Consider the following 25,317-nt stretch of genomic DNA (forward strand, 5'->3'; position numbering starts at 1 on the left):
GCGCCTGCTGTTGCGAGGAGTTTCGCGCTAGCAAAAGTCAAGCTCCAGAGGCCTGTGGGGTTGGTAGAACCCATCGGACGACATTTGCTGTCTAATTCTAGATGGTCCATAGAGCCCTCGGAAAGGAGGTAGGGGAGAGAACCCCGGCTGGGGTTTCCGATGCGGAAAGCGGCAGGCTCAAGGCCCTGTTCCGCCACCGAGTCTGAAAAACACTTTTCCCTCCAGAGCCCGGGCAGGACAACCTCAGAGAGCGTGAAAGGGAGGGCCAGTGGCCTGGATCCAGTGTGGCGCCTATTGCAAGGGTGGGCGGGGGAGCAGAGGCGCCGTGGAATGATAACAACCTAGCGCTACTCAGGGACCTTAGGGCATCCAGGCCAGCCCCTCCACTAAGGTAGGACCACCCCGAGAGGGGTTTGCCCAGCGTATTCCTACAAATCTCCAGTGCAGCCTCCTTCGGAAGCCTGCTGCAGAGCGGGATGGTCCTGATATCCAGCTTGAATCTGCCCTGCGGCGAGCAAAGCTCACCACGTCCTGCCCTTCCGCCCGGGGTCACAGAGACCAGTCGCTCAGTGTCCCCTTTCTAACACAGCTCTGAAGACTTATTGGGTCTGAACTCTAACACGGCAAAGCCAGGCCTCCCCTTCCTTTCCTTACAGGTCAGATTTCCTACACCCCGGCCTGGCTAGGGATCAGGTCCCCGGTGAGCTAGAGCAGTCACACTGAGCGGCCCCGTTCCATTGCTGGCGAGCTGGGATACCCCGGACACGCCCGCTCCCCCACGGAGTGGCCGGGAACAGCTACACAATCTCTCCCACGAGCCCTGCCCCCACTACCAGTGCACTAGTGGGGAGATTCTGCAGCTGCTCCGTGCCCCACTGGGGTTCCACGGCCTGAGCGCACAGCAGAGGGCCGGGAGCTGGGGGCTGGCTGGCATGGAGCGGGCCGGCGCCGTGCCATCATCACTGCCAACGTTTGTCAGCCTTGCCCCATGTTCCAGCCTGAGTCCCTCTGATGCAGTTTACTCCCGGCTCGACCTAGCATTCCCCTGCCAGGCAGCTGCGCCCACGTGTCCAGCAAGAGGGGAGGGGAGGCATCTGGCCACATCCGGGGCGAGCTCTGAAAACGGCAGCCCCCAGGGCCGGGCGGCTTTGTGAGCAACCATGTTCCAGGGGGCAGAGCTAGGGCGTCCTCTCCTGCTGCACTAGCATGGAGAGGGGGCCAGGAGATGGCTGGCTCGGAGCTTAATCTGCAATGCAAGAGATGCTGGGACCCCAACAATTGGGTGCCAGGGCTCAAGGAAATCATGTACTTTAATCAGCGGTGGAGCAAGCCCCGAGGTGCTGAGGCTAAGTCCTGCCGAGCCGAGAGGAGCCAGGGCCCTGCCGTGGCTGCTGGTCCGGGTTAGTGCCCGTCAGCACTCTGAGGCGAGAAGGCGGCTTCCATCAGGGTGGCTGAAATCGCTTTCTCTGCCACCTGCAGGGGAGCTGCTCCAGGGGCCAGTAGCTTGGAGCCATTTACATGCCGTGACCATCAGCTCCCTGGCGGTTTCTCTTTTCCTCCCCTGCCTGAGTGGGTTTGGCTTCGCGGCACCATCCTGAAAAGTACACAGCGGCTCTGCTGACGTGTTTGCCCACAAATACACCCGGGACGGCCGCTGACTTTCTGCAACTTTTGCTCTGGGCACGTTTGCCAGACTGGCACGCAGTTAATTTCCATTGTTCTAATGGTTTCAATACCGTCTCTTCAGAGTAAACGCCAAAGCCCTTCGTGAGACTCTCCGTCAGCGCGCTGGAGGAGATAGCATGCTTTACATGGCAAAGGACAATTAGACACAGTCAAATATTGTCCTGGTTAAAGACTATTAATTTTCCTCACATTTGTCATGAATTAATTTTTCCTGCCTATATCAACAATATAGCCTTTATAAATATAACCGGCTCCTCTACATGGGAAAATTCAATTTGCTCTGATAATGAACTGAGGTGCTAATAATCATTTTGCAATGCAAAGCAGCCCAATTACGGCCTGCCAGGCAGCCCGGGCTCCCTCGCGGCTCTCACTGTTGGAAAGGACGCTTAGCTGGGGGAGAAGGTGCGTGAGTGCTATGTGCCGGCACGGGGGTGGGGGCCGTGGCTGGCTGCTGCCGGGCTTTGCAACTGTCTCTCTCTGCTCTTAGGTGTGTTTAATAGAAACCCAATGAGCTGAGCGCCGAAGCCAGCTTGTCCCCTCACAATCGACGTACGGCCTTTGGCTCAGAGTCCATGGCTGTGCAGGGTATCGACGCCACGTTGGATGGCAAAGCAGAAGCCTATGATTCCCAATCCACGGTGACCTTAAATTTGGCTCCAGTGGCCTGGAAGGCTAACGTTGCTCTGCCAGGTTTGCTTTTGCTGCCTTTAAATCTGCGTGCTGCCGCTGCGACTGGCTTTTAGGGGCACGGCTTCTCCCAGTTTGCATGTCCCGACGATCGCCGCCTGTAACGGAGATGCACAACTGACGCATCTTCGCCCCGACTTTCCTTCTACAGCGGCACCTCTGCTCTTCCACTAGCCAGCCATGTTGGCCACTGGATTTCCTTTGCACAAGGGGCCGAGCAGCTGAGGCACGCAACAGCTGATTCTTGATTGGAAGAGGGAGAGTGCCGCTGACTGGCGGAACAGGTCCATCTCCTTGCCAGAGACATGTGGAGCAAAGAACACGCCACACCTCAGGCGGATCAGACGCAGCAGAAAAAGCACCAACGTGGACGCAGAGTCCATACAGCTCAAGGCAGATGCGATCCTTCTCCCATGCCCGGCAGCACCATGGACCTAATTAAATGTGATGCCGAGTGACCCCAGATTCCTTGCATGGAGGTCTGGACTAACTCAGTCCTCTGGCCTCCTTCTTAGCCCAGTGGTGTAGGCTATTCCCATCCCCTCCCAGTTAACAAGACTGTGCAGGGGTCACTCACCAGGTGGGGCCCCCTTCCTGGCTAGGTATAGTTCAGCAGCCTCTTGGATTCTGGTACTTCCTGTCAACAGCCCCTCTCACAGCGCTACCCCTCAGACAGGCCATTTCCAGGTCTCGCCCTTTCCGGCACCACCGAGAATCTAACACACAAAAGTTCCGTGAGCGTGTCAGGTCTTCAGCGCCGTGCTCCTCGTGCCCAGGCGGCAGCGGCTGCCTCAGACCCACTCCTGTTTCCCTGGGCCATACTCCATTTTCATCTGCCTCCGGGAGGGTGGGGAAGCCCTGGGAGGGGTTCCCTAGGGATGGGTGGAATCTCCATCCCTAGAGGTGTTTAAGTCCCGGCTTGACCAAGCCCTGGCTGGGATGATTGAGTTGAGGTTGTTCCTGCTCTGGGCAGGGGGCTGGGCTTGATGACTCCTGCGGTCTCTTCCAGCCCTAGGATTCTATGCTTTATATTTGCTTCTGCAAAGGCAGGGTGTGGGATCTGACACCCAACCACAGATACACTGACGCAGCACGGCTGTTAGAATGGCCAGGAGACAGTTCTAGGACACAGAACCCAAGGCAGCATTCGGTAATGTGGCTGGCATTTTGTGGTCAGAAAAATGAAGAGAATGAATACAAAAGCTCCCCATTTGTACTGGCTGAGTGACTGCTAGATCATAGCAATGAAACCTCACCATTTGAAAGTGAGTATATCACATTCATTTAACTACCTCTTCTGAGCCCATCGGCTGTAGTGAATACAGGTAGATCACAGAATTGCACCAGGAGCCCTGGACTGCTTGTGTCAAGGGTGAATTCCGGCTGTAGTACTGAAATCCAAAGGACTGTTACTGGAATTGTTACAACTATGTGACATACTGTAGCAATCACTGACAAGACGAGACAAATGCTGAAAGCAGGATAATTTGGAAAAGGTGAAACTCTGACATAGCTTATCCACTTTAAAATATTTACAAATGTTATGGAGTAGATTTCCGCACCACTCCTCTCTTTCCCAGACAGAGAACTTTCTCCCGAGAAGTCTACAACTGCAGGTCCTCTAATGTGATCTATGCCATCAAGTGTCGGCAATGCCCCTCTGCCAGGGATATCAGCCAAACTGGGCAGTCTCTACGACAAAGGATAAATGGACACAAATCAGACATCAGAAATGATCACACACAGAAACCTGCGAGGGAACATTTTACCTGTCTGGTCACTCAACCATGGATTTAAAAGTAGCTGTTCTTCTACAAAGGAATTTTACCAGCCAATTACAGAGACTCCAGAACTGAAATTCATCTACAAATTTGACACTGTTACCCTGGGCTTGAATTCAGACATTAACTGGTTGGCATATTACAAAGCCAATTTCCCCTGCCATTGACATCTGCACTTTCACACATCAAAAGCTATGCATGGGGACACTTCCAGCCCACTTATTTAGCCTCATTAACATGAGTCCTGCAATTGACAGGTAACTGCTTTTGCTGTTATTTCCCCTCCAACTCATCTCTTGAAGTGATCTTACCCATGAAGTTCATGACCCTATATATTTTCATTGGTCTCTAAAGTGCTACAGGACTCCTCGTCATTTCTCAAGAACTCTAGTCTACTATCCCTAAACGAGGAAAAGCATAACGCCCAGGAGTGGCCTGAGGCGGGCTGCGGCAGTTGGCGCCCCAGGCAAAATGCGTGATTGGTGCCCCCGCCTGCACGGCCGTCAATGGGGTGACATTATCATCCGGTACCCCGGGCACCCCGTGACGTCATCATCGTGCAGCAGCGCCCTAGGCGACAGCCAAGTCGGCCTATAGCCACGAGCCGCCCCTGATAACGCCAAAGAAATGTTTGAATGATATAAAAATCCTATTAGCAGTTTGAGTAACCTTTTGGAGCTGCCATACGTACTATGTTTCTCCCCAAAACAGTCTGCCTATTTGTCAGAAGCTGGAAGGGGTGACCTGGGATGGATCACTAGATGATTCCCTGCTCTGTTCATTCCCTCTGGGGCACCCGGCAATGGCCGCTGGGCTGGACGGACCATTGGTCTGACCCAGTCAGGCCGTTCTTATGCATTGATTGGTTTAAGGAATTCTTTTTTTGTCCTTACTCTGCTGACTTGTTTTGAATGCTACAGTGTACTGTTAACACACAAAGATAAAATACGATTTTTATAAAAGCCAAATCGGTACTGTTGCAAAAGCATTTGCACAGCAAATCCCTAGAATACGTGACAAAGTTGGAGACAAGCCAACAACTTCTATCTCTTTGCTTCTCTTTTTACAGTAACTGCTGAAAACAGAATTGGATTCATTCTGGAGGCATTATCCTCTGATGCCAAGAGACCTTTATCTGCGTGACTAGGTACAAGTTATACATTAGTCTAAATTCTCCCATTCCATAGTACCCGCATACTTTCTACATACATGATAATTGCCAGATTTCAGATCAGCGACCTAACCAGATGGATACGAAGTGGCTGACTAATCTGTACGCAATATGTAGTTTAGGTAGAATTTTCTAAGTTTAATTACAGCAGAATTTTCCTGAAGCTAATTTAAAATTTAAACAACCCAATGTGTATGTGAGGATTTTTATTATTATTATTTTAAAGCTCTGTGGTTACTTTGTTCTTTTGTTAAAAATAAGTCATTAAAGTCAAAATTAAAAGGCAAAATGAAAAACCACTGGGCATAGAAAATCCACCAAGAGTTCAAAAGAACCTCTTAAGACACAAGTTGAGTGGAGGAGGAAGAGCGAGATGTATCTAGGCTGCTCAGTCAGTGGCAAATTTTCCATATACCAGTTCCTGAAGCTTATGCTCTGTTTAAGCCCCGAACAACAGGATAAAAACGGATTTTTAGGCGAGTGCTGCCACATTCTCGGAGCGATTAGGGAGTTGTAATGTTGGAGACTGGCCCTGCACAGTGTCGTTAGTCCTCATTAACTTTGTTTTAGAAAGTACACTCAATGAGATTTCAAGTGGTAACAGCCCACCGAGCTGCATCGTCACCCAGGCAACTTTCATGGCTAATTTATAGCTAGAAATGAGGTTTTTTTTTAACAAAAATGAATGTTATGCAGATAGACGTGATCACACAGCAAACCTGCATGAAGGTCCCCATTGGGAAACCATCCTTCAGTCATCTGGGCCAAGCCGTCAGACATTACAAAAAAAAAAATCACAAGAGCTTTCCTAGTTTGTCAAAAAAGATGTGTTCATTCTGACGTAGCACTTCAAGCTTTCTCTGCAATTAGGCCTCCCAGGAGAACCAGGCATTTTATGCCCGATCTCAAGTCCACCAAAATCCCTCCATTGATTTCAGTGGGCTTTGGATCAAGTCTTGTGTGAACTCTGCCTGTGGGATGAACGACTGGAGCAGCGAGAGCTTGACAAATTGCACTAGTATGTGCAGAAGAAAACAAATGCTTCTGCAAACAGGACAGCTGGGGCCCTAGCTGAATTGGAGGATGACTGTCAGAGTCGGGGCTGAGTTGTGGGCAAGACGTGGAAAATCACAGAGAAGTAATAATGGATCTTTACTAACTGCAGCGACTAGGAAAAGGAAGGGAAGACCTGTCGAAGAAAAAGTTGCTGGAACAACATGACCACTCAACAACTAGGTTTTGCCTGTTCATTTTTTTGACAACCAGACAGGTTGTTGCAGCGACAGCACAGTCGTTAACGTGCGGGGCTGACAGCGGGAGCACGACCACGCACTGTCGGCCCAGGCAGCTGACAAAACCACAGAGGAAGCCTAATATTGCGGGATGTGCAATTTCTACACTAGCGTGAATGACACCAAGCCGAGACTGAGACGTGTTTTCTTCCGTGGGAAGGAGGGGGAAGAGTGCTCAGGCAGATGGATCGGCATGACAGTGCCTGATCTGGAGAGAGTGCCAAGGAGAACCTACCAAGACCAGAGGTGTGGGGCCTGGCAAAGCCCAGCAACACTGTGCACTCAGATCATTGCAAGAGGCGATGGCTTGCTGACAAGAACCTGGAACGTAGCCCTGCATTTGCGCTGCCGAGGAGGGAGCTGCCAGAGAGCTGGGGAGTGTGTCGGAAGGGAGGAAGGGCAGCTTAGAATCATAGATTAGGGTTGGAAGAGATCCCCACTTGTTCAGGCTAAGCCTGTCTCCAAAGGGCCTGCTCTAAGCCAGCCCTGTGGCAACACAACCACCCCCCTCTTGCCCAGGCCTTCCTCTGCGTGTCTCAGCCCAGCCAAGCACACCGGTCTGGCCTCTCCTTTCGGAGGGGCAGCGTGGCTCAGGGCTGGCTCTGCACTCAGAGGGGCTAAGTTCTATTCCTGGCCCCAGCAGAAACGATGCTGGGGAGTGGCCCCCATCTGGAGCACAGCTCTAGGTAAGGTAACCCACTGGTACAGCGCAAGCTGCACCCTTCCCCACTGGCCCACAGAACAGGACAAGCGCCACCTGCTGCTGCCCATGCTCAGCTAACTAATTCAATTCGGTTGTTCATGATTCTAGGTAACAACACAGTGCACAGGGTGGCTGCCAGGATGCCCTGTAGGAATACACCGTGCGGATTTACACTGTGCCGGGCTGTCCTGTGAGAATACACCGTGCGGATTTACACTGTGCCGGGCTGTCCTGTGAGAATACACCGTGCGGATTTACACTGTGCCGGGCTGTCCTGTGAGAATACACCGTGCGGATTTACACTGTGCCGGGCTGTCCTGTGAGAATACACCGTGCGGATTTACACTGTGCCGGGCTGTCCTGTGAGAATACACAGTGCGGATTTACACTGTGCCGGGCTGTCCTGTGAGAATACACCGTGTGGATTTACACTGTGCCGGGCTGTCCTGTGAGAATACACCGTGTGGATTTACACTGTGCTGGGCTGTCCTGTGAGAATACACCGTGCGGATTTACACTGTGCCGGGCTGTCCTGTGAGAATACACCGTGCCCTTTGCGCTGATATAACAGCACCTGTGCGGGGCATGGCACAAAATACGTCTTCCGTTTGTTTTAGAGCTGCTGCCTGTTCGTGTCATTGGCTGAGCCCTGGTTCTTGGGTTGCACGCAGGGGGAATGCACGCCACGCCCTGTGTGCTTTCACAGACCTGCGTGGCGGACTTCAGAGAGCAGCCAGCGTGTAAGCAGACACTTCCCTGCTGCCAGCACCTCCCCAGCAGACCCCTTCCGCTCCTGCAGATACATGCCGCTCTGTTCTGCCCAGCTCCAGCCCCGCAGCCTCTGCTGGGTAGCAGCTGCAAGAAATGAAGAACTGAACCCTCTCTTCCCCCTCCCACTCTTGGGACAACTGTCCCCATTACTAGCCCAGACTCTGACCCTCCTGCCCACCCCTGCACCCCACACTGCACTAAAGCCCTTTGTTTATTCACACACTGTAGGCTTGCTCATGCTGCTTCACCAATGCGTATCAACGTGACCTTGAGACACCGCCCTCTCCTGGGATACGCATGTTTTCCAGTCCCAGGATCTCTGGAGTGAGGGCTGACAGCTCTTTAGAAGAAGAAAAAAACAGCAGGTGGGAGGGATGACATCCTGATGTGCACTTGGGTCCACAGGATAAAATGGAGATGGATCAAACTCAGGTCTGCAGTACCCTTGGCCCAGATGAAGATTGCACAGAGACCCTGTCCTTCCACTAGTGCAGGGTCCGAGGCCATCTCCGGACAAGGAACTGAGTATTTCTGCCGGCATGCTTTGTGTATTGTTTTCCACCTCAAAAGAAAACATATAACCTACACATCTTTTCATGTGTCCCCACTTCAAACTTTATTTGCTTGGCTCCGTTGAGAAAGTATTTATCCTTACAAAGATTTTAAATCTTTGAGTACAAAAAAAATACTTTGTTTCTTTAAAAAAAAACCCATTAAGTCATTAAACATCAGCATTATATTTCTGGAAGCAGGTAAATTGGTGGTATTCTGTAGCTTGCTATATAATTTTATCTTTTAAAAAGCAGGATTTCCACCCCATGGAAAACTATGGTGTATTTCATGCAAGATGTCGACCCAACTGTTACATTTTTTCAAATGGATTTCTCTTGCTTACCAGTTAGTAAAGATATGTTATTCATTCGAGGATCTGCTTCCTTGTCGTTCACCTGCTCCTGAGACTAAACTTGCAGTGCTGTGCTACTGAAGAATTTGTGACATCACATGAGTTTCCAGGGCAGAAATCTGTCATGTCCTATGTACAATAAAACAATTTCACAGAAAATGCTTCACCAGAAAGATTGGGTTTTGTGTTGCTGTTTCCTTTCCCCTTCCCTGCCCCGCCTCCAGGTCTCCCCAGTGTGAAAGCCTTTCTTTAAAGTCAGGCTGCATGGGAATCACATGTGCTTAAAAGGAATCGCTTGAAGGAAGAAAAGGCCAATACGCTCCACTGTGGACCTTTCCCCTCATTCGTCCAAATGAACAAAAACGCTAAACAAAAGCAAAAAGCCCCCAACCTTTCAACAACTTACAGCAAAAGAGGGACTGCAGAAAAATACAGTGTGGTTTTACTGGAGTACATTAAGAATTTCCTACCCAATGAACAACACGAAGCGAGGCAAATACTCTCTTTAAGAAGCTAAGAGACAAGCTCAGTATTAATTGTCTTCTTGGCTTTATGCATCCACGCCTGTAGGCAAAGGTGGATTCAAATTCTACATCTCAGCACAGGGTCCGAAAATACCCGGGGAAAACAGTGCCAACCTCGCTCCCTCCCACCGCAGCTTTCTGTTAACCGATTAGCAGCTGGATTCCTGTTTCGATTTCTTTTTCCTCTGTTTTATAAGAAATAAACTCTCATCAATGGTGGGGCTGCTGTCTCTCTTGTTTCTCGGCCTTCGCTTTTTCTTCTTCTTCTTAGCTGCATCCAGCAGCTCCTGGCCATTTTTTGTTCTCCTGCCATGTGGAGAAAAGGCAGAGCTGGGATGCTTTTTGCTGGATGTTTTGCTGCCCTTGGGAGAGTGTGTTCTGCCCCCCCGAGGAAAGTCCTGCTCCTGGTCGGTATTCCTTTGGACCTCTTTCTTGTGTTTCTTCTCCCTGTGTTGGTCTGCCCAGGACTTCTTACTGGCGTGTTTCTGGGGCTTTTCTTCTTTAGGACTCTTGACAAGCTCTTTCCAATGGTTTTTCTTTTTCTTATGGCACTGCCCCCTGTGTTCTTCTTCCTTGCGCAGTCTCTTGAACTGCCCTGGCAAAAGGCCGGCTTCTTGAAGTTCTGTAAAACAGAACAGTTTCTTTTAATACTCACTCGCAGGCCAGAACCATAGCGCCTGCGGACCACAGCTCTGAACAGTTTGTGGCGCTGGACCACCACCGGTATGTGAAAATCCGAGGACCGTGATATAACTCAGACATTTTGGCAAATGCTGGGTACGCCAGAAGTCTGTCAGCATGTCATTTTAAAGTGCAGTTGCAGCCAGAAAAGTGGTGATGGGGCTTCCCCCACGCATTCTCCCAGTGAGGTCAGACCAAATCTGCAAACGACTGCCTCCTATGTGCCGGATGGAAGAGTCATCCAGCCAGTCTGGCACTGGAAAGTCACACAGTGCCAGCTTACCTCTGAGATGCCTAAGCCCCACGGCTGTGCACTCCAAAACTGTGCTAGCTGCGAAGGGGCTATCCCTATTCTGTGGATGGGTCTTCAGAGCTCTGGGCAGAATAAGGATCAGACCCTGCTAGCTTCACTCGTATCGAGTAGTGCCTTCCACCACATGGGGCCGCCTCATAGAAAGGGGGTATTTTTTCATTGTAATTGTTTTTGGTGACCCATTTTTAAAAACATAATTTACAATTCAGAGAACACTCTTCCCATTGGGGATGTTAAATTTAGTTTAATCAACCAATCGACTAGTTGATGGATAAGCTGGGAACCGCAGCACGGCTCTGATTTTTAGATGTATTAAGAGCTGGTAGGCTCTTAATGCGTTTACAAAGCAGAGGTACAGTATCCTGGGACGGGGATTCCCGGCTCGTGCCCGGTCTTGCTACTCTCCTGTCCCCAGCAGAGAACTGGCTTTTAAGCAGGCTCCCCCCAGCACTGGCTCCTACTCCCCCACCTTGGGGGACAAGTGACTAGTCAAAGGACTGACTGACTATCCAATAAGCTTCTGCTTATCGGATAGTCGATTAGTCACTTACATCCCTACCCCTCCTCACTTTATAACCATTTTATGGCCAGTGAGATCTGGGGTTAAAGTACTTCATACAATCACAGAACACTAGAACTGGAAGGGATCTCGAGAGGTCATCGAGTCCTGTCCCCTGCCCTCATGGCAGGACCAAATACTGTCTAGACCATCCCTGATAGATGTCTGTCTAACCTGCTCTGAAATATCTCCAGAGATGGAGATTCCATAACCCCCCTAGGAAATTTATTCCAGTTTTTAACTACCCTGACCATTAGGAAGTTCTTCCTAATGTCCAACCTAAACCTCCCTTGCTGCAGTTTAAGCCCATTGCTTCTTGTCCCGTCCTCAGAGGCCAAGGAGAACAATTTTTCTCCCTAGAGTTCTTTCCAAGGTTTTGGAACAATACATTTCAGAAGCAGACTGAGGTTACCAGATCATTAATCTTGCCCTGCTTCCTGGTTGAGAGAATCCCCATTGGTATCCTCTACAATAGGGAGAAACCCAAGATTACAAAATGCCTAACAAAGCGGAATAAGTATCCCAATATGCCCTGAAGAAAGACCACTGTAAAAACATGGTGTCCAGTGGAAGCATTTCACAAAATACACCCACCTTCAACTTTCCTCTTGGCCCGCTGAGCTCTCCTCTTGATGTTGTACTGATCATCATAGTAGTAGATGAACGGAGAAGATGGGAATGTCCCACCGAACATCCGCTTCTCAGAGCACTCCTGCAAATCACACCTTTGGTTACGACATGCTGTGACATCTTGTTCAACTTTGGATTAGTGATTTTTCACAGGTAAGGAAATAAACCAGTCTCCAGATCCAAACCGCAATAGATATAAATCAGGTTTATTCCACTGATGTCTATGGATCAGTGTTGATTTACACCAGCTGGGGATTTGGCTTTCAGTTCTTTAAATCCCAATAACCAACATAGTTTTCAATAGCCCTGCATATATATTTATATCACAATTATGCCTATGAAGCAACATTTATTTATACACAAATGCTAGAAGTCTAAATAATAAAATCGGTGAACTAGAGTGCCTAGTTTTAAGGGAGGATATTGATATAATAGGCATCACAGAAACATGAGGACAATCAATGGGACACAGTCATACCGGGGTACAAAATATATCTGAAGGATAGAACAGGTCATGCTGGTGGGGGAGTGGCACCATACGTGAAAGAAAATGTAGAATCAAATGATGTAAAAATCTTAAATGAGCCAAAACATTCCATAGAATCTCTATGGGTAGTAATTCCATGCTCCAATAATAAGTATATAGCAGTAGGGATATATTATCCACCACCTGATCAGGACAGTGATAGTGACTATGAAATGCTAAGGGAGATTAGAGAGGGTATCAAATTAAAAAAACCTCAATAATAGTGGGGGATTTCAAGTATCCCCATACTGACTGGGGACACGTCACCTCAGGACGGGATGCTGAGACAAAATTTCTTGATACCTTAAATAGCTGCTTCTTGGAGCAGCTGGTTCTGGAACCCACAAGGGGAGAGGCTATTCTTGATTTAGCCCTAAGTAGAGCGCAGGATCTGGTTCAAAAGGTAAATATAACTGGACTACTTGGAAATAGTGACCATAATGCAATAAAATGTAACATCCCTGTGGTGGAAAAACCCCTCAGCAGCCCAACACTGTGGCATTTAATTTCAGAAAGGGGAACTACACAAAAACAAGGCATAGTTAGTTAAACAGAAATTAAAAGGTAAAGTGACAAAAGTAAAAACTCTGCAAGCTGTACAGAAACTTTTCAAAGACACCATAATAAAGGCTCAACTTAAATGTATACCCCAAATTAAAAAACACAGTAAGAGAACCAAAAAAGTGCCATCATGATAGAGATCTATAAAATCATGACTGGTGTGGAAAAAGTGAATAAGGAAAAGTTATTTACTTATTCCCACAATATAAGAACTAGGGGTCACCAAATTAAATAAATAGGCAGCAGGTTTAAAACAAACCAAATGAAGTTTTCCTTCACATAGCACACAGTCAACCTGTGGAACTCCTTGCCAGAGGATATTGTAAAGACCAGGACTTTAACAGGGTTCAAAAAAGAACTAGATAAATTCATGGGAGTTAGGTCCATCAATGGCTATTAGCTAGGATGGGTAGGAATGGTGTCCCTAGCCTCTGTTTCTATGGAGGTGGGTGACGGGAGAGATCATATGAGGATTATCTGTTGTGTTCCCTCCCTCTGGGGCATCTGGCATTGGCCACTGTCAGCAGACAGATACTGGGCTGGTTAGACTGTTGGTCTGACCCAGTCTGGGCAGTTCTTATGTTTATTTAACTTCTTTGTTACTCTCCTTTGATAGCTAGGAGTGTGAAGATGAAGTACCATGTCTCCCATTGTTTTTACAAACCTGTGCTTGCTTTTATTTATAAAGTTATGTAGCAAATGTAGCACCCACAAGCAAAGGGCTATCGTCAGGCATGCTGTAGGCAGGTGCTGAACAAAAAAATCGACTGATTGTTGATAGAATCTGGGTGAAAGTAACTTTCTGAAAGATACTGAATGAAAACCCGTCCTGCAGGAGACTTTGCCTGCAAAGACATCGGAGTTGCTGTGAGGGTGAGCTGGGACAGTCTAGAATCCTGAGTCACACCATCAGGTTAGTTTAGTTGTACTCAGAAGCACACTTACAGTTGGGCTCATTTCTCAACCACAGACACAAATGATACAATCACACAAATTTAACTGAGACGTATCGCAGTGTGCGGCTGGAACAGTCTCAGAGCAAGAGGCAAGGCAGGGAATAAGCCCAGCACTGGTCCTGCATGGATTTGCCAAGGGAAAATCCTGCCAAACCAACTTGATTTCCTTCTTCTGCAGGGGAGCTGGCTCGGTTGACGGGGGAAGGCGGAGGGCAGAACGTATCTGGTTTGCAGCAAGGCTTCTGACGCAGACCCCCAGCATGTTCTGGTATGTAAGCTCAGCAGAACGCCCAGTAGGTGGCTCCATCACCGGTTAAACAAGCGCAGACCGCTGTTAGATTGGGGGGAGCTCACCAGCATGGTTCCACCGGGATCCCTGCTGGGTCCAGCGCTATTTCCCAGCTCTATTAATGACTGGACACAGGACCAGCGCACAAACCGATCAACTCTGCAGATGACACACAGCGTGCGCGTGTGCGGGGGGGGCAGCTGCCAACACCTCGGAGGCTAGAGCCAAACTTCCAAGGGCCTTGATCAAGTGCAGAACTGGGCTCTAGACAAGGGCATGAGACTCAGCAAAGGCAAATGCCAGGTGCTGTATTTCGGGAAGAGAACCCTGCTGCAAAGGAGCTGGGAGTTGAGGTGGATCCGACCCTCTGCGGGAGTCAGCCATGAGGTGCTGCTGCAGACAAAGCACATGCAACATGAGGCGGACAAAGCACATGCAGAGCACATGCAACAGGCAGAGCAGGCCAGCCATGGGGGTGATAGTACCACTGGGGAGGCCTTGGCAGGAGCCCTGTGTCCCATTTTGGTTGCCAGCGTACAGAAGAGAGAGAGAGAAACTGGAAAGGATCCAGAGGCGAGTGTCAAAGCTGATCCAAGGGACTGAATGCCAGGCACATACGCAAAGGCTGAAGGAACTGGGGAGGTTTAGTTTGGAAAAGAGGAGATGAAGGGGGGGGGACATGATAGCAGCCTAATCTTTGGATGTACCCATAGCAATGAAATGGAGCATTCTTGGAAGCCCAGTGAAAAGAACACAATTAAATCAGTATTAATCCTTTAACTAATGCTACAGTTTAAACAATGTATTCCTCCTAAACAGATACCACAACAAGTCCATGGTGACGGTCAACTCAAGGCATCATTGCTGTATGACCTTGATGTCCAAGTATTTCCACACCCCAAAACCACAGAGGACATGCATTGACCTAGGATGATACTAGGGTTGGAAATGGTCCTGTGAACACCCAGGAATTAACTATCTTTTCCCTGTGACTTCAGGTTTTGGTCATGGTGAGTCTAGTGCAGGCATGTCCAAAGTCCGGCCCGCGGGCCAATTGCGGCCCGTGTTCCGGTTTAATACGGCCCCCCAGGTAATTTGGCAATATCTATCTTTTATGGCCCCCAACGAATCCATATGTATTGAGATGAATACATTGTAAAATCTCAGTTAATGTCAGTTGGTCTAAATCAGTTATAAATATATTTGGACACAACATGTATACTTGGTGTTATGTTCCTGTTCATATTTTTTTAACTTAAAAGTTGACAGACAACCTCTATTACCAATAATATGTAATGTACTTTACAATGTTCCTGACATATATTTCAGCTTCCTGGATTTTTTTTTATCTGGCCTTCAGATATGAAAGGCAGAGTGATTTAACACCTGTTTAGATTTGTCATCCATGTGACGAAATGAAAAGTATGCCGTTTGCAATAAACTTTGCATAAAATAGTTAATTTGTTTTTAATTTTAATGGTTCAAAGAATGTCAGGCAAAATGGTCGGCCCTCACGCATGTTCACTTCATCAAATCTGTCCCTCTTTGAAAAAAGTTTGGACAGCCCTGGTCTAGTGAATAGCTACATTTCTAGCAAGTACTGAGGGTTTCAAGATTTCATCAACTAGAGTAAGAAGCAGCTTCAACTTCGGAGCTGGCAGTTTTACGATAAGGTAACTTGAGCTAAGGTGTGAATGATAAATTCTGTAATCATAAAGGAATGAACCCTTAACTGCTGCAAACACAGTACATTTCTGTTGTGTTGGGGCCAAAACATGTGGAAAACCATGCATTGGAAAACATTATTGCGCCCACAAGGGAGTCAAGCAAGACCAATTGGTAAACAGCTCCAATTTCATCTCATGGCTCAGACCCGTCTCCCACACATCTTTTGCAGTTGACTGGGGGTTGTCCACACACATCTAGCACCTGTAACAAGTCACAACTGAAGGTTCATTCTTCAAACCCTCCCTCCCCACCTTGTTTCAGCTCTGTTCTGAGACAACTCAGCCCTGTTCTTTGGGTTTTGCTGGCTTACTTTCATGGGGCTGTGTCCCCTGGAGTTTACTCTTGCCAGGTGTAGTTTGCTCTGTCTGTGGGATGGCAAAGCTGTTCTGGTTTTGGGATTGTTCTATCAAATTTTAAACAAAGGTAATGGATTCATGCATTCTGCAGATTACCACAGTGATCATCTCATCTCAGCTCCTGCCTAACAAAAGTCATAGAATTTCCCTGAAATAATTTCTGTCTGACCCAGAGCAGTTTGCTTACCAATCCTGAGTTAAAAGTTTGGATTTACAAATCCAATCCTGAGTTAAAAGTTTCCAGTGATGGAAAATTTAGCAGAGACATTGGTAAATTGTTCCAATAGATAAATACTAACCCTAAATTGAAAATTTATGCCTCAATTTTAGTCTGAATTTGTCTAGTTTCAACATCCAGCCATTGGATTTTGTTACATCTTTGACTTTTAAAGTATTCCATATTAATTTTTTATCAGTCTATTTCTTACTCAATATGTTGTGTGATGCCAAGGAAAACACCTTTCAGAAGTCTATTGCATCAACACTATTATTTTTTGCAGCCAAATTTTTAATCTCATTAAAAAAACTATCAAATTAGTTTGACAACTTCCATAAAACCATACTGACTTGTATTACTTATATTACACACCTTTAATTCAAGCATTCATTCATTCATTCAATTAATTAATTAAACCAGTTCAGACTGAATTCTGTTTGTAGAGAACCAACATGACCAATAATTCCAAACTTTCCTTTGTAGAAGGTTCTGATAATTACAGTCCGCAATCCTAGACTGAGCAATGACGGAGCAAACCACAGGAAGATGTGTTGGTGTGTCATACAATACAGCTTGAAGCAGATAACTTGCCCCTTAGATCTGTCATTATGCAGACTGCTTTATACCGCCTGAGAACTATTTGCAAACTTGTGACTGCTGCTCATTAGAACAACACAGGGCTGATGACTAATGCTCATATTTAGCGTGGATTGGCGCAACTGCCTATTTTCTGGGGTACCCCTTCCCAAGAACACACCATATCCAGAGTGAAGCAGATCCTAACAGGGATATGACTGTCACACTACACACTCCAATCTAGGAATCTTCACATTGGCTCAAAGTGCTGCACCAATTCTAAAATTCTTCATTTAACTTTTAAGACTGCTGGGGTAGCACTATTGACCTTAACTGCCTTATGTCTCCATACCCTTCCAGATTAGGACTGATACACCTTGAAAACAACATTTTTCATTAGTGCTGCTGAAAAACATGGCAACTGCTGTGACTAAGTTGCCCTGTAAGACAGTTAGGAGGGAAGGAAGGAGTGTGTAGAGCCTGGGGTGAATACTATGCCATGGCTTTAGAAAAGCATGAACCTAAAGCTTTCAAGACACCAGGAATGTGGATTTTCTCTCAATATTATTTCGCGTTATACAATTTCTCCTGGACATATTTCACAGCAAAGTTAACAGACAAACACCTGTTTTGTATATCTACAGATGCAGAGTCACACGCATCTCTTATGTCAGGACACTGACATCAAAATATATCCCAAGGGCCCGATCCTGTAAGGTGCTAAATGCCACAATTCCCATTGAAACAAACTACTTTTAGGACGCTCATCATCCTGCACAATTTTTTTTAATAATGAAGAAATTGTCTGCAACTAGAGACATGAAGTTACTGGTGGCAAATGGCCTGGAAAGCTGGCGGCGGGGGGGGGGGGAAGGATTTCCAATCAGATGGCACTGCTTCAAGGGATGTTTGTGGGGCTCCTTCCATGGCACTTGCATATATACTTACCCTGACGTCAGAACAATCAGTCAATCTGAAATAGCTTGGCTGAGAAAGGTGGAGACAATGAACACATTAGCAATATTCCACCCCTCAGGAGATGTTAAGACCCTTCAGCAGCTATCCATGTCTTCCATGGATAGTCTCTCTCTAACACACACAGGATATCATTATTGTCTAGGTCTTCAAAACAAGCCAGTACCCTTCCAAGGATCGAATGCCGTGGGTTATTTCAAAGTAGCCTAAGATATTTCTTCTTGTGTCTCTCCCAGATCATTTTACAGTGGCCTACCATGGTTTTTTAACAATGCTGCGAGATCACAGATATTTAATTAGAGTTGTTCTTTTCCCGGTGTTAGGGAGAGTCTTTCAGTGCCACAGTGAAGATGTGTATTTAATGGATACATTTAACGCTCAGCCTTTAACATTTAGCAGAGACTGGAGACTTACATATCCATAATGTCCTTTCTGGGAGCAGTTGTAGCAGTACACCAATGCAGAATGCTGAGAATAAGAACTGGACTTCTTGATTGATCCTGGTCTGGTCTGGAATAGGGAAAACAGGTGAGAATTAGGTCTGGGAAATTCAAAATACTGAATTAAAATTAGCTGCACAAAAAGCTGTCTAAATCAACAATGTTCCAGCTGCAAGCAAGAAATCTGGAGATAGAATCAAGTTGCACACGTCACTGTAATATTAGAGCAAATTAAGCCTTGATCACCAAAATCAAGTGGGACAGGAAACTTCAATTTAAATTCCATACAGCCATTTAATTTTGGCTGCTGATTTCTCTCTTTTTTGCAGATGTCCCACTATCCTCAGGGCACAACCAGGGCCATCAGATATAGCTTCCACCAGCTGGACAGGAGCATTTGATCATTGTGAAACGAGTCCCGTCCAGCAGGACGCACTTAAGGCAATATGGGGAAAGTCTTCTGAGACTTCTAAATCTACCACACTTTGAGTTTCTCTCACCTTTGCATCTCCTGTCCCCCCCTCCTGTCATCGCTGAAAAGAATCTGCCAATGTCGATTTTCAAGTCAATTGAGTGGATCTGAATCTGCACCAAACACCAAAGTAAATGATGGTGTTTGGCTGTTTGAAGTGAGAACTAATTTTTATTGCAAAGAAAGATTTGGCCTAGTAAATTAAACTCAGCGAGTCAGGCAGAATTATTTTTTAAATCGAGAACCAATCAATAACAACTTTTGAAGGGAGTGCATGAGCACACCTGTATGTGTTCTAAGTTATACACAGAGCCCCTTTATTCAATAGAAGAGAATAAAAAACAAAACCTTTGTTTAATTAGAGTTGGCAGACATGCAGAGGAAGAGGGATGGAATAAAGGTTCTATGAAAGCAGGTCAAAACAGAATCCAATTAATTTAAAGCGCCACATATTTTCCTTTAGTATCCATTCTAGTGGAACACAAGGAAAAGGTGTGCAATTTCAAACAAGTCATCAATGTTTTCTTTAAGTACCAGTCTTAGTGCAAAGGTTTCTTTTTTTTCCCAAACCTTCTCACTGTGTTCACCACCCATTAATACTTTTAATACCACTACATATTCTTTCTTTTAAAAGAATAATAGTGCTGCATATAAAACAGACAGAAATTATAGGATTGTGCCTTGATCATCTTTTATGCCTGTGACCACATTTTTGGCACACACATAGATTTAAAAGAACGCTTTAGATTCGTGTTACTCAATTCACATGTCATTCATTATACACTATGACTAAAGGATCAGAGAAGGGATATGTCCCATGGAAAACCGTGTAAAAATGGAGCAAAAATCAGAGAGAATGAAAACCAGTGTGTGACAAAAAGAGTGCAAAGAAAAGAAAAAAGAGAAAAATCTCATATAAAACAACAGATATATATTCTCTGAAAACAGAGCTAATAATGTTTTCAGGCCATTCACTTGTGCTAGCTTGGCTTTTTGGACATACTTTTTACTACACCCCAGATTTAATTTACAGGAGAAAAAATCGTAAATTCAAACAGTTTTTGAATAGGTAGTGCGCAAAGCCTTCAATCCTGGCAGATCTGGCCATCTCGTTTTTGGATCCCACATCCTGTCACTGAAGATAAAGTTGCATAGGTGCTAATATATAGCTCCTTAAAAACAGAAATAAGTTACATAACCTGGCTCCTTCTCCCTCTCCCATCATACAAAACCCACAATATATGTTGTGATGCGACCAAGATTTGCAACAGGTCATAAATCTGTGGTTACTTCAGTCACCACTTCATCTAGACTATCTGTGGATTACATCTGTCAAGAGAAGATCAACTGAATTATACCACAAATGACTCTATATTTCTATTAAGACTTAAAAGGGCTATATATCAATGGAAAAATTTGATGAAACGGTTTTATTCTTATAGTTTGTGATGCATTTGGAATATGAAATTGCAACTGATACACATCAGGGACACATATTTTAATCTCAAAATGTGTATTACAATGTTAGTGGGGGTTTTCACACCTTGAACTGTCAAATGGTGTGACATGGATTTAGCAAATGAAAAAATGTAGACTACTAGTATTGTAGTTAAAATCTCTATTAAAATGTACATGAAGCTTAAAACAACATAACCTGATTTTTCTTTTTCCAGAAGAAAGTTTTCTTTTCTCTTGAGAGATGATTTGTTAAATAAACCCCAGATTTAAGGATCAGAATGATGCTGCTAGCATAGACTTTAGCATGTCTGCCACTGATAATGCTAGTAATTTATATGACTAAATGAATAAATAAAAAGTACTTATAGACTCCTTCACTCTAATCCAGTAGTTAAATCTTATAGTTCAAGATAAAAGTAATCCTCCCAGCTCATAAATTACATGTCTACCTCTGTAGTTTGGGTCTTTTCTTCTATTTAAAGATGGTTCAACCCTAGCACTTGAAGTTCTTAGCAGTTACAGCCCCTGACAGCTCTCCTCAGAAGTTCATGTACTGCTGACCTGGCTGATAAAAGTCTGGATGTTAATCCACAAACTCGAATGGCTCTGGTAAATGTTATCTGCATGCTATCGTCTAACAAACGATAGCACCCCGCGCTACGCAGGAGAGGACAGCACTCCAAATAGATCTCACCTCATTAGAAAGCAATAGCACATCAGAACTGGGTGGAGGAAAGAGGGAGGTTAGACGTTTCTTATTGTACAGTACAAGATCTAACAAGAACCCTTGAGGGTATTCACTGCATGAAGAATGTATGCTCATGTGACACTAAAAAGTGCCACACGACACTCCCTTTTGTTTAGCAAATAGAAAAGGTCAGATTTAAGGAGACAAATTAAAGCCAAAGGCTTACAGTTCAGATCACAACTACACACATCTTTACGGCTTTCCAAAAGCCCAAACGCAAGGGGAACTGGGGTGTTTTTAAGCCCTCCATTTTATTATTTAAAGTTTAAAAAAGCATCTAAGAACTTCAATCCAATGAGTACAAAATGAAGTATTTGTGAAAGTAGCTCCTCTGTTATTTTTTTGTTACAGACATTTAAATAATCTATATTTGTAGGGTGATATCTAGGAGATTACTTCACTATCAATATATAGAAGTAATAACCTGGTAGATAGCATTACCTATGAAAGGTCCATCCCATCTGCTATTCTTGCTGAAAGCTTTTCATGCACCAGTAAACTCAGTAAATATCAGAAGATAAAGCATAAGCCGACCACGCCACGGATTTACTCCTAATGTCTCCTCAAAGTGCAGCCCGATGCAACGATTACAAATGATTTTTCTTCTAATGTCATTTTACATAACCCTTTTTTCTGCATGAGTAGCTAGTGCGGAATGAATGAATGAATGCCATTAAAACAGTTAATCATTATCTGGGACACTGGCCTTCCTCCCTTCTCAACCAGGAATCTCCATGACAAAGGCCAAGAGATCAAAATGCCAGGGCTGCCTCAGTGGCCTATTTCTGACAGTAATTTTTTATGCAAATAGGCTTGCTGGGCAGCTCCCTCTGTGACCTTGAGCTGCCCTTATCTAAACTGACTTTGATCCAATGAGGGTTTGCTTATATGAAGCTCATTACTACCTAGGATATGCAATCTGACTAAATCGCTCTAATTAAAGAGAATCTTCTCGTCTCAGTGTGATATTATATGCATGTGTGCGATTACACACACACAGAATCACAGTGACGCTAGAATATGCTCCGTGAATAGAACACTGCCTTTTTGACAAGTCTATTCATTCCACAGTCAAGCACATAATGTCACTTTTAAAGGAAAATACAGTGCTCAACTGCGTACTCCATAACTCACATGTATACAAACCCACACAGCCGTTTTCAACAATGCACAGAACTGCGAGGATTAAATAAAGTTCAGATCTGACACTTACAAAGTCCTTCCAATCCACATTATTCTGCAATAAACTAAATGGAAACATTTGAAAATGTTGACTTCTCACTTGACTATGGGAGAGAGCCCCGACCAAACGACTAAGTCTAAGTCTATTATGTTCCACGAACACCTAATGGAATGATTTTGACTGCTGAGTAAAATGTGAGAAGTTTCAACGGCCTGTTAATAACCTTAAGCTAAAAGCAAGGTCACTGTTTTCTTACGCTGATCAGGTTTTGCCAGCCATCATTCTGCCTCTGTTTTAAGGCTAATGCCTATTTTCCTGGCTACACCAAACAACATTGTAAGTTAAGTCCACTTTAGCACCCAACATACTCAAACTCTGGAAACTACCTACACCACTTCTCCTATGTAACTGCCCCCTGCAAGTTGTCTTGTACCACCACTGAAGCACCTGGCACCATCCTCTGCTGGTCACAGAATGATAGGATGGTCCCGGGTAGCAAGTAATATGTTTCTATTTCCCTGGCCGAGTCCATTGGCTGCTGCTATTCCTTACTCCATTCTGCTCAGAGAGTATTTTCTCTTTCCGCTGCTAATTAAACAGAAAAAAAATCTTCATCTCAGCCACACGGATGATCCTGCAGTCCTTACTTGGGCGATCCTCCCACCGAAGTCAATGGATGTGTTTTGCATGAGGACCGCAGTCCTAGCCCCTCAATGTGTGACTTAAAAGGACAAGGAAGGAAACGTGAAACTGAGGGTGAAACTCACGGACACAGTGCTACTCCTCCTGCTTTCTGAGACCAGGGCATGGTGGTCTGACAGTGCGTCATTACATACTACAGATGTCACTACAGTTACACGGCAAAATACAGCAAGGGAAGTGACACAGCAATTGCATTACGGTGCAAGCATATTTCATTTCTCTTTAAAAGCAGATCATAATCGATTTGTATTTTAGCAGAAGCCATAGCAACTTTGGGTCATTCCGTTACATTCAAAACTGCCAGTAGCAGCTAACATGTAATGTCGTAATTATACTAAGATTTTTTTAAACCATGTCATGTACCCAATAGACTTCCACTCCACTGGGTAATTCCTTAATTAGGCAGATTTTTGAAATGTGTATTATGTACACAACAGACCGGAACGTCTCCTTTAGAGTATTCCTAGTCTATCGCGTGATTGCATCATTAGGCCACACACACGACGTAGTAAAAATCCATATGAAAATTGATGAAAAAATGTACAGAGTATGATTAGTATGCAGGTAAAGTTCATCACTTAAATATTTTGGCTTAAAAATTTTGCAGCCACGAGAGCAATTAGACTATTTTAAGGGACCAATTTCTTTCTCTCTCTCTCTCTTTAAAAACTTTTACACATCAAAAAATGTGTTCAAATCTACTAACCATTAAATTTTTCTTTTTTAAATTGCACCCAGGTTGTGACCTCTTATCACAAGTTATACCCTTGTGAATGAGTAGATTTTAGGTGTCTATAAACCTCAGAAAGATAGGCTACATAGCAGAAACAATGAAATAAGTGTTACTAAAGTAGAGTGAATTATGCAATTATATTTTCTGTAAACTATACCTAATAAGTCACCAATCAAAGGCTAGATTTTTTTTAGCTGGGTAGTCTGGGAAAGCAAACACATGCAAATAACCACTAAGAGAAATGTAACTTGTTCAATCCACAATACAAGGGATAAGACATGATAGTTTTCTACAGAAGTAGACGTTTCTATAATGCATTTTAAATAGATGCAAATGGCATCTACTACTCACAGTGTGAAAAGATGAAAAAACCAGAGACAAAACCTAGAAAATTAGCCATATGAAAGAAATGAATGTAATCTTTTGATCCTTTATGAATAGGGAAAAACACTAAAATATTAATTTAGGACGTCAGTTCTGTAAAAGGGCCAAAAAAAAAAAAAATCTTTAGTAAGTTCAGAACAATGAATATATGCGAGATAGCATGGATAACGGCGATTCACTCCCTGAATGCTCCAAAATCTTCATGGCTTAAAAAGCATCCCAATTTTCTCCAAAGGTGGTGGCATTTATTCACTGGTCCATGGCTAATTTTACATGGAATGCAAAATGTTATTTAAATAGGGTGGTGCATTAAACTTCAACTCTTTCCTATGTAGCTCTCAATCTACAGACCTATCTTTCCTCTATTTTAATTTTAAAGTAAGTTAGCAAAGGCTTCCTCCTTAATCCCCAGAGACTACCTATATAGTGACACAGATGCACAAATTTATGACAGTAACATAAATGCTCCTCTGAAGTAATGTGCAACATTAAGTGAAATCGTTTCCTGGAAGATATTATAGGTATCTATATTTTATTTGCCATCTTAAACATATCTGGGTCTTTATGACCTTATTTTTAAAATGTATTTCCTTTTTATATTTCCTGGTGCAAATGGACTGCATAAATAAGCAATGTGCTATGAGGCTTCAGACTAGCCGATAAACCCTTTCAATTTTCATGCCAGCTTCTTCTTTTGTAATTCAAATCTGGCTGGAAACTGGCAGCTCTGAAAACTGAAACAAGCACTGCCACAAATACCTTGTAATGCTATCGACCTTGTCTGCCCATGCAGTGAGAAAGGGGGATGCATATGTGTCTGCAGTCATCCAGATAACACAACTCATTTTTTGGGGGGAGGGGGGATAAGAGAAGCCAGCCCCGGACTGTGCACCAAAAGCAGTCATTACCAGGCGAGCTGGAGAATAAGTCTCTTCAAAATACACAGCGCATTTAAAAACCATATACAGGGCTCAGCCACTGCTTTCATTACCAATTTTAATTTAGCTCCTTCAGTTTGCCAGCCAGATAAACTCTTTAGTGCTGTTTTTTAATCTATTTGCCACATTTTCTGTTTAAGATTATAGTAATATGGGGCAGGAGAAGGAATCACTCTGAGAGGAAATAAAGAAACAGATCCGCTTATCAGCGCCCATCAGAAAGTTCATTAATCAGCCAGGCTTTGTGCCCCCTAAATTGAAAGGTTAAATAATCCTCTCAGGAATATTTCTAGGCACCTCCGCCAATTGTCCGGAGAGGAGCTGCCATTCACAGCACTCTGGATCGGTGACAGGGTATTTTACTACTGTT

At 44.8% G+C, this 25,317-nt stretch overlaps 1 protein-coding gene across 2 annotated transcripts in view; it reads right to left on the minus strand.

Annotated features, from left to right (window-relative positions):
• Positions 1–1,079: 1,079 nt before the first annotated feature.
• ZCCHC7 (zinc finger CCHC-type containing 7) overlaps positions 1,080–25,317 on the minus strand; it is a 150,617-nt gene continuing 126,379 nt past the window's right edge. For both annotated transcript variants that reach the window (XM_075931250.1, XM_075931249.1), the window contains exons 7-9: positions 18,304–18,399; positions 11,670–11,787; positions 1,080–10,144 (exon numbers count right to left, since the gene is read on the minus strand). In XM_075931250.1, the coding sequence (XP_075787365.1) occupies positions 9,672–10,144; positions 11,670–11,787; positions 18,304–18,399 (687 nt within the window). In that variant the 3' untranslated portion in view covers positions 1,080–9,671. The remainder of the gene's footprint in view (positions 10,145–11,669; positions 11,788–18,303; positions 18,400–25,317) is intronic.

The sequence above is a fragment of the Pelodiscus sinensis genome, chromosome 6 (genome assembly GCF_049634645.1).
Source record: "Pelodiscus sinensis isolate JC-2024 chromosome 6, ASM4963464v1, whole genome shotgun sequence".
NCBI classification, from domain to species: domain Eukaryota; kingdom Metazoa; phylum Chordata; order Testudines; family Trionychidae; genus Pelodiscus; species Pelodiscus sinensis.